The sequence below is a fragment of the Vicugna pacos genome, chromosome 10 (genome assembly GCF_048564905.1).
Source record: "Vicugna pacos chromosome 10, VicPac4, whole genome shotgun sequence".
NCBI classification, from domain to species: Eukaryota; Metazoa; Chordata; class Mammalia; order Artiodactyla; family Camelidae; genus Vicugna; species Vicugna pacos.
The window spans coordinates 64,905,667-64,916,075 of record NC_132996.1 but is presented as its reverse complement, the minus strand read 5'-3'; the positions used below and the strand labels follow the sequence as shown (position 1 = coordinate 64,916,075).

General features: G+C 38.9%; 1 protein-coding gene across 1 annotated transcript; it reads right to left on the bottom strand.

Annotated features, from left to right (window-relative positions):
- Window positions 1-255: 255 nt before the first annotated feature.
- Window positions 256-9,821, bottom strand: MS4A2 (membrane spanning 4-domains A2). Its single transcript, XM_006214894.4, has 7 exons — window positions 9,495-9,821; window positions 8,286-8,409; window positions 7,607-7,741; window positions 5,968-6,024; window positions 5,112-5,267; window positions 4,664-4,762; window positions 256-3,789 (listed from the first exon to the last, which is right to left on the bottom strand). Exons 1-7 carry the CDS (start codon window positions 9,578-9,580, stop codon window positions 3,691-3,693), a joined length of 756 nt encoding a protein of 251 aa, XP_006214956.2. The 5' UTR covers window positions 9,581-9,821; the 3' UTR covers window positions 256-3,690.
- Window positions 9,822-10,409: the final 588 nt, after the last annotated feature.

Here is a 10,409-nt window from a genome sequence, read left to right as displayed (position 1 = left end):
CTCATGGTCCTGTTTCCTTTCAACTGTATCCCATCATTTATTGACGAGGTGGCTGGTTATTGTTCTTATAGTCTGTTTTCTGTCTATGGGGTTATTTATAGATTATCCCATTTGATAAATCAAGAAGGAAGAAGGAAGTCTCCAGAAACTGTTCTTGGTCCTTGGCATCATTGCATTGATGCTTTGATCCTCCATTATCCTTGATCCATGCCCACCTCATGTACACAAGCACAAACAAGAAATCAAGTTAAAAGATTCTGATTTATTGAACAAATACTAGTCATTGAGGATACATCGAGGAGATCACAAACATACCAAGACATGACAGCATGCTGCACCATGGGGTCAAGTGATCATGAAACAAGAAATTATGGTTGGATAAGTAAGTGTGCATTAGGCAGTCTTCATGGAGAAGATGACCTTTAAGTAGACATTTTCAGAAAGATAATTTGAGGCCCTAAAGGTGTGGAAGGCAGGCCAGTTGTGTTCTCAGTGTGTGCTTGGAGAAGTGAGCATGTGGTAAAAGGCTGGCAGGGGCAGAACGACCATCAGAATGATCTTGAGACCACAATTGTGTGAGGTACAGAGGAAATACAGCCAACGACGTGGTTAAAGCATTAAGTTAGTGGGCGAAAAGGGCTGCAGTATATTTTGCAGTCATGAAGATAGGCTGGATCCACTTCTAGAGACCCTGGTGGGCCAGGATTAGGAGCTTGGATGGAAATACATATGCCATGCAAGTGATGTGAGTCATACCTATGGATGATCAAGAATGGACACAGCGTCATAAGCTATCCCGTGAAAGGGTGTATGTTTATGCTGCTATTAAGTTTTGAGAAGCAAAATTTTATTTCAGAAAAATGAAGATAGAAAACCTATGGGCCTGAGGTTAGATGAGCATAAGAGTTCACTTAATCAACGGTTGGTTGTGTGGTTACGTGATCATTTTTATAGTCTCGGGGAATTAACACCGACCTATCAATTTTTAATTTTGGCATTCCAAGTAAATAAAATGTCACTAATTATTGTATTAATGAATTTGTGAATAATACCCCAAACTGATTTTTCAGTCCTTCCTTGGGACTCTTCAATTTGGGCTAAAGGTGTGAAATACTTTTTCCTTCCCTTAAAAATAAAAATATCAAATAGCAACAAAAGCATTTGGCTTGGCTTAATTTTTCTTCTCTATTTTCTATTCACAATCTCCTCTGTTATTTCTTACATCACATATACCCCCATTCCCTCTCTCTCTTTCTCTCAATACCTCTGCAAATGCTTTATTCATTTACTCATCACCATAATCCTGCTTTGAATTTCTCTGTCCCTTTTGCATTCCTTCACTATTGCTATTTTCTCTGCCTCATCTCCATGTCTTACCTGGAGTTGATTTAGCCCTATAAGTTCTTTTCTTGCCCAAACCAGCGAATACTGTCCTGATGGTTACTTAGTTTTTGTCTAACCTCTTTCGGCTTTGGGCCACTTGCTGTCTACTGTTTCACAATGTATTTTTCTGGCTAATTCTCTTATCCTGTACCCTAGATTTTTTTTTTTCCTTCTCCTTTTCCTCTCTGATTCTAGACATGTAAAAGTGAGCTTGGCTTTATTTTTATTTCAAAATAATTCTTGGAGTGTTAATCTGCTTCATTTAATGATGATCTCTCTTATAACAACACTAAATCTCTATCACCATATTTTGTCTTTACCAGCACTCTGTATTGGATACCATCAGGCATTCTTCAATTGTATTTTCCTTTGGTTTCCTAAAAATGGCAGGATAAAACTGAGCTTAATCTGGGTCTGTCTGTACTCATCACTTAATCAATTTGTATTTTTGACTTCTTATCATTTCTCTCAACATTACCAGATATTTTTTGATTTTAGATTCAAACACATAATGTGTTTGATAATCAACCAATTGCTTTCCTATCTTTATCCTTTAATTCAACTTGTTAACAAGAAGACCATTACTCTTTCTCTCCAGGCTTCAGATAAGACTATCTCTCTCCATTTCCACTGACTTCATTTTAGATCAAGTCTTCATTAATTTATTCTCTCATTTGAAATTCCTCACTAAATGGTCTTTGCATTTCTGGTTTCCATCTCACCAGACACTGAGTAACTTGATTAAACTTCCTACTGCTTGTTCATCAATCTGCACACATTATCCAACAATATTGTCTCAGTGAATATGCTGGTGATTCAAGCAAGATACAGATTTTCATGAGACTTGGTGCCTTTGGAAAAAAATGTATTATTACCAAGGGGACACAAAATATCTGCATATAGAAAGTTACATTTAGTGTAAGATGTGTGTGTGTGTATTTAGTTAGAAAAACTCATCATCTAGAAAGAGGAACAAGCAACTAGAAAACTAATCATCTGGGATTTAGGATTAGCATTACGGAAAGAAGAAATTCAAGTAAGCATAGAAAAGAAAGGTAGAACATTTCAAGTACAAAGCCTATTAAAGAGAAAGTTGAAGTGGGATTAGTGGGTGGGACTTTTAAGATGAAATGGACTTAAATTTTATATTATTAGAGATTACTAAAATTTGTAGATTGCTTGTATGTATATATGAATTAATTAATTTATATAATAATCCCTTTCTCTTTTAGAGCACTTTTGTGTGAGTGTGTGTGTAACTGTGTGTGTGTCTGTGTTTCCACAACAGACTTTTAGTGCTGGCAGGTCAAGTATTCCTAATATCTTAATTTTACAGATAAGAAAATTCAGGTTAAGTAAAAGGTTAAACAATTTGCTACAACTCACTCCACTAATAAGCAATAGGACTGGGATTCCAATGCAGACTCCCTGCACCGGCTAAGATTAGCAATCCTTCAGTGACAGCATGTTGTTTTTTCCGTGTAAGAGCAAACATAGACTGGAAGCGCCCATTGCTAGAACCCATTTGGAGCATCCCAAAATATTTACTACATACTCACAGACTCTCTATTCAAATCTCTATACGATTATCTGCCTAAATCTATTTTTAACATCGGTCAATTTGGTCTTCTTAGCTCCTCCAAAGTCACTTCAGAATCATATCTCTCTCCTTTCCCACTCTACCTCTGGCCTGACCTGGTGGTATACCCTCCCCAGTCTCCAGCCCTCACTCCATAAATCCATATTGAGCACCCACCATGTAAGAAGCATTGGAATATATAATGTGAAAGAAACAAGTGTAGAAAACTTCAAACACTTAGTTGGTTCTCAGCATACATCTGCTGAATGGGTTTTGCCTTCAAGGTGCTTGCAGCCCAGCAGGGGGACATGTATCACGCACATCCGCAGTTCTTGTGAACGCTTAAAAAAGACTAAGAGCCCAACATTATCAAGCCATTAAAGTTCAACTCAACTCGCAAGACTTCTTCTTGTTGTCCCCATTTGTACAGTTTTCCCCGCTGGCACATGGTAAATGCTTACTTATTACACATTGACTTCCCAGGAGGGATGGGTGTGAGATAACAACAGAAAACAAGAAAAATAGGAGGCCATCATATCTACAAATGGAGAGGGAGATCTAAGTGAACAGAAACCACAAAAACAGAATATTGCCACCCAGAGACTACATTATAATGTAAAGCTGGCAGGTCACAGGAGGAACTGGAATTTTGCCAGTAGCCCCTTAAACAAAGATCTCGGCTTTCTAGACCCTCTGCTGTGAATCAGAATTTTCCAGACACATGATTCTTATGAATCAGCGGGAGAAGTTGTCTCCCTTCTGTCTTCCAACTCACTGTAAATAGGTGAATATATGTTCACTTCTTCATAAAGACCATCTTCTGGAATCTGAGGAGGGAAAAAAATCATTCAGTATCAATCACGAAGAATTTTCCACCACTAGAAGACTTGTTTATGAGGTATATCTCATCTCCTTTTGTCTTTCTGAATCCCACAGTTTCCCATTACATTCTATTCCCTCCACCTCCAACAAACCAAGCCGGATTGTCTGGCCACGTGGACCCAAGAGAAATTACATCAGTCAATGAGAAGTTGGTGAGACTATTATGTGTCTGAACTTTGGTATATCTCTTGTATTATTTATCTTTGGAGGAAAGGGGTCAAAAAAGGCAGCCAGACTTGAATGCTTTAGGCAAGTAGACAGATGAAGAGTGTATGTTTTATCTGGAAGATCTAAATACCTATGCATCAAGCATCAGTAATTATTTTTCATTATCAAAGGTGTAGTAAATAGGAAAGGCAAGTGGAAAAGCAAGTGGTAGTAGTAAACTCCGGAGGAATCAATACTGGGGCTTCAGAGCAAGAGGGAAGATAAACGCCCAGAAAAAAAGAGAGAGAAGGAACAAATATAACAGAGCTCTTCTGGGACAGAAAATAAGCCCAGATATCTGACTGGTTCCTTCACATGCTACCTGTACGTTCATCTCTCACACTTAACGTACTCCAAAGCAAATCTCCATTTTCTAAAATAATGAAGATCCTATTTTCCTAACCCTCAGTCACAGGGATCTGCTATGAGATGTCTGCTATTTATGCGTGGGACATGTGATTTAAAACATGAGATTTGGAAACCAAAATACTGAAACTTGGAGAAATCATTTTCTGGGAGAAATAGTGCAGGAAACCCAGGCCATACATTTTAGGCAACAAAGCTCAAGTTCTTTAGCGTATGGTGTGGGACTTGGTATCAGGGTCTGCTTACCTTACTCTGCTCCAGTACTTCTCCGATCCTGTATGCTGTGACTGACACTGCACTGCAGAACCCCAGAAAGGTGAGAAACAGGATCATCGCCACAATTTCCTGTTGAGCAGCATCCAAGAAGAACCAAAAAGACAAGTAGAGTCATGAGGTTGGTGTCCCCAAAGCGTGCTCCCTTACAGTAGCCCCTGTTTTCCTCACCCTCTACGTGGTCAGTTTCTATAAAATGACACACACATGGGAAAACCAGGAGATGGTTACTCAAAGCAGAGGACCCACCCTTGCGGAATTCAGCTGGGGTTAGGGCTGCCCCATGTCTGCACATAAGACTCAGGAACGCAGCATTCTCTGACAGGAGTTGCAAGAAAGGATCACACTCATAGAAAGGAAAAGAGGTTTCCTTAGTTAGATGAGGACCTAGACTCTTAGCTTTCCCACGAGAAATACGTACAGTGGAAAAAGAAGCCTCAGAGCAGAAGCTACTCTGATCATTTTCCTGGCAACTGTGGACATAAGCTGAGCTTGCTTTCAGGTTGGTGATCAGGATGACGATTCCTGTTCCCCCAGCTATGCTGCTGACAGTGTTTGCTCCCAGACTTCCTCGTATCTGATGACAGACAACAACATTTAGACCTGGTCCTGCGCCTGCCACAACATTCAGCGAACCATCTGCATTTCAGGGCTGGATATAGCCAGGAAACTCTGCATTTATTCAAAATATAGATTAAAAAGGGAACTCTTGAAAATATACTTGTTTAATAAGGGTCTATAATTTTCTTGCTAGGACTGCATTCAGGAAGACCCACGTGGATACTCATAGTCTCTCTTTAAATAGACTCCTTATTTGGAAACAAATCATTTGTTTGATCACAGAACTATGCTTACAAGGACAAAGGTGGTGTGAGGATATTTTTTCAACAGGTGTCAAGGTAGAGGGGGAGGGGATAGCTCAAATGGTAAAGCGCATGCTTAGCATGCATGAGGTCCTGGGTTCAATCCCCAGTACCTCCTCTAAAACATAAATAAACCTAATTACCTCCCCCCCCTGGGTGGGGAACATTAAAAATAAAAAAAATTAAAAAAACAGGCGTCAAGGTGATACATGTATTACTTTTTAAGGGATACAGTGGGTATTTTAATGATTATATTTTTAGTGATTATATCCAACACAAAAGTAGATTGGAAAAAAATCACATATCCACATTTACTCATAATATAAGAGACACATGACATGTCTCCTTCAAGACTCTGAAAATTAATCTTTTTTTTACCTCTGAAAGGCTGTACTAAGATAGAATGCAACTCACCAGATATGTTGTACGTTTGTTTTCAGATATAAATGACAAAAATCCAGAAATAGCAAACTGTCCAAAAGGGAGGAGGGAAAAGAAAAAAGCACAGTGAGTCTCTCTTCTTCTCTGCGTCCCTTTCACCCCCATTCTCTAAATAGAAGGTAAAGTTTAGGTATTCTATAAGGCTATTCTTGAATTTTTATTTATTTTTATTTTTAAATTTTTTATCATTTTATTTTTTTAGTTTCCTGTAGAGAGCGTCTCAGAATTAAATGTACATATGAATTACATGCGGGCTTTGTCAAAATGCAGACTCAGTAGGTCCTGCCTGGAATTCTTCATTTCTACCTGGCTCCCAGGTGATGGTCCATGGGTCACTATGAAGTGTAGTAAGGTCCCACAGCATCTGGTGTGTGAGTATGTTATCATGCTATTCTCATTTTATTGTAATTGTATGAGCATCTTGTGTGTTGCAGTCAGCCCCTTTGCACAAGGATCATGGGTCTGTCTCTAGAGTCTGACATATATCACATGGACATACAGTAATTATGAAAACGTACGTGGTGAAACATATATACACCAATAGCACAAACTCAAAAAAAAAATGTTGAAGATTCAGATTGTGTGATGAGTTGAGAGATCTCTAATAAGCTAAGTGTTTGGAATGAAAAAACAGCAGGGAGAAGTTTTAAATAAAATATGGCAAAAATTCAAAGAAAGTCCTGAACAAGCGACCCAAGACCTAAGTATCTGACAGAGGGCCAAGCCAATGCAGCCTTTTATGGAGTTAAAATGCATCCTTGTGAATGAACTGTTGATACAAAAAAAAAAAAAAAGAAACAATCAAAAATAACTATGCTGAGTGAAAGAAGCCAGACAGTAGAGAGCCCATGCTGTATAATTCCATTTATACAAAACTCTAGAAAATGCCAACTAATCTAGAGTGACAAAAAGCAAGTGATTTCTTGAGGATGGGAAGACAAGGAATGGAGGGAGGGGTGATTACCAAGGGACACAAGGACACTTTGGGCAGTGATGAATTTATTCATTACATTGATGTGCTAATGTTTTCACACGTATATTCATGTGTCAACATTTAGGAAATTGTTCACCTTAAGTATGTGTAACTTGCTTACTGTATGTCAGTTATTCCTCCATAAAGCTATATATCTTTGTGATCTCATTCAGCCATCTAGTTTCTCTAAATAGGACAATGATTAAAAGAACTACAATAAGAAAGGACCTAAATGAATTTCTAGAGCATAGTAGAAGTTCATCAAATGTCTTTCAGGCATGTTCCCCTCACCTCAGCTGTCTCTTCCCCCTCTCTTCACTAAGATAACCTTCCTGATGAACAGTGCTAGGGAAAGTTTTCTGGAATTGGATTCTGAAAGTTTAAGTTGAATTTTTATTAGCTAAATGTCCCTTGAGCAATTCATTTAACTTTTATTGATCTCAGGTTTCTTATCTGATGAAAGCATGCTAATATATTTAACCCAAAGTGCTTTGTAAACTACAAATACATATATATATTTACATACACATATTAGAATGTATTTATATATTCTAAATACTAGAATAAAAATTTGGTTATATCTGATCTGGAAAGCCATGTACAGTGTTGTTTCAGAGACAGTTGTAAACATATACTCACAAATACTGCTCCCCAGAATGGGTAGCCTGTTTTAAATGATGAAAAAACGTCTCCACCAGATTCTGAAATATCGAACATGGAGTAGACAATCGTTCCAAAATAAAGGCATATCAAACCAACCAGAATTTGTGTCACCTGTAGAAAAATACATACGTTTTGTGCAATAAGAAGATACTTTCCTAAGATAACATCAATTTTCTTATCCTTGAGGCCAGATATGAGACATGGCTTTGCTATCTTAGGTAGTCCTGAGAAAGGATCCAAATGAGATATTTTCCAGCATCATCTGGCCACACTAAGAATTTATATAGGCATGACCTAGTCCAGGGACAGCCAATACATTTCTCCTGTGCCTTTAATTTACATACTCAATGATGGTCATCAATATTGGCTCTTTCCATCTTAGTGAAGGTAAAGATTATGAATCCTTCACAGTATGATATGAATTCCCTGCCAACTGACCAGAGTTGGCAGATCCTATTTGCTATTCTTATCCTAGTCATCATGAGGAAATGCTTCTTTCTGCCCAACCCATTGAGTGCCCATTGAGCATCAACTCTTCATCTGCCATTTTTTCTCACTCCCCATGAGTCTGGTGGGGAAGCTATGTTGATGGCACCAAATACTCTTTCTTAGAGCCAGTCTTTACTCTGGTTGAGGTTGGAGGAGGCTCACTCACCCCCAGGAATTCCAGCTCCTTCTTCAAAAAAGTTAGCCATGTCTGGCGTGGTGGGGATGGGGCAGGCTTCTCCAGTAAGACGTTCTCATGGAGAGGAACTTTTGGAAGTTCAATTTCAGGCACGCTGTGATGGGTTTAAATGGAATTGCAGTCATGAGAAAATTCTCTAACTTCCTTTGCAAAACTCTCAACTGGCAGAAGGGAGGATTTCGCTTGTTTATTTTTTCAAAGCAATCCTGCAATTAAAATCTTCATTGTAAAATACAAGAAACTGAGGCTTAGAGCGTCCAAGTTAGTGGGCCAAGATCAGCTAACTCATAAGTAATTAGATGGAACAAAATGGAACAAAAATCATGCCAAGTCTTCTTATTCTTAATCCAAAATTATCATCAAGTTTTTTTCCCCATTAATCTATGCTGATGAGTAAAAATAAAAACAATCAAATAGACATGTTTACCTATGAATCTTTCAGTCTTTTTAACATAGAAATATATCTGAATATATTTTGTCAATGACACACTCAATTTCATGTACATGGAAGAATGGCTTTGAAGAGTTTGTTGATCTCTGTTCCTGTTTTCATCCTCAGAGGAGGCTACTTGGAAATGCTGTCTCTCTTAAAGCATTGGAGTATGCTTAATATTTTGCAGTGATACTCAATCCAATATGGATTCCCAATGCTCTGGATTCAGCTTCTCCTAAACTCTTCAAAAGGAAAGTCTTAACATGTGTTAATCGTTGGTATTCAAAGGAAAACCAAATTATGTACCTCTACCAGATTTCACTCCTTGAACGTTTCCCCACTAAACCGTGGGGCAGGATCCCGCAGCTTGAGATTCACAAAGACTAACCAGAAAGAAGCTCAAGGTCATTTTGAAAAGCTTCTGTCCCTTAACACGTATCAAATACAGAGGCAAGACATCTGTATTGACAGTGAAGACTCCCCTACCTCATACCAAGAATATGAGCCTCTTCTGTTAGAAAAATCACCTAAGTTGTTGCCAATTTACACACTAAGTAAAAACCTCCCTCCCCATCAACCAGACAGAACTACTGAGAACATCTAGCAGATAACTTCTGCATACCCAGTATATTAATGAAACCAGATGGTCCATGCCTAAATTCATGACTTGGCTTCTCCCTAGCACTGTTACTATCTCTGGTTCACTAAGTGACTGGGAATAGAAAAAAATAATAGCCTGTACCCACCTGGAGGGCCCGTGTGGATCTGGGAGAGCAAGGTCTGTTCTGCTCCTGTTTTCTGTGTCCATTTCCTCATTCACTGAGCTCTCCATTGGCGAAGAAGTGTTCCAGTGAGCCTCGGTGGGCTTCCTCTCACAGTGTCTCCGGATGGTCAGTTGGGATGGGTTGGCTTGTAACACTAATGGTTATCTTCATTCTGAAGACATCTGTCCGACAGATAAGTTCCCCAGCTGATTAAGATCACCAGGGTTTTTCTTGTTATAATGAAGAGCCAAATTGAGTTCCTGAATAGGGATGAGTGTGAAATAGAGATTTGAGACTCCTGGAGGTTAATTCTGCCTGAAACCAGCAAGATTCACAGAACTGAAAAATGAGATGGTTTAGCAGAGACTGAGGAAGTGAGAAAGAAATGCAGAACAGAAAGAGACTGTGCTCCTCTCCTCGAGCCTTCTCTGCCTGTGACCCAGTTTAGCCATCCCTATGCCGGAAGCACTCCCACTGTGCTTTAGACATACTTGGCTTCGCACCTAATCTAAATTTGAAGCACTGTTTGCAAGTATGAGTATGTCTTAGTCTCTGAATCTCTGGATTTGTCTCTGACTACAATATTTAAAGGCTTTCTCTTTCTTCCTGTTTTTTGGACTCTGTTTATATGGCTCTCTGCAGCAGATGGTTTCAGAAATTGGACAGTCAGAGTTCTAACTCCCAGGACCCATTCCTAGCAGAGTGTGAAAGCTAAGATATTCCACACTAAAGACTCCATTGTCTGCTAAAGCATCAAGTTGACTCTCTGCTGGTTTAATTTTTGTGATGGCAAGGATGGAACTGTGGAAACACTGAGGAACATGACTTGATAATATATCCTATAAATAGATCTAAGCAGTGTTGGACTGAGCAGTATGTTTAAATGAGCTAAACTAA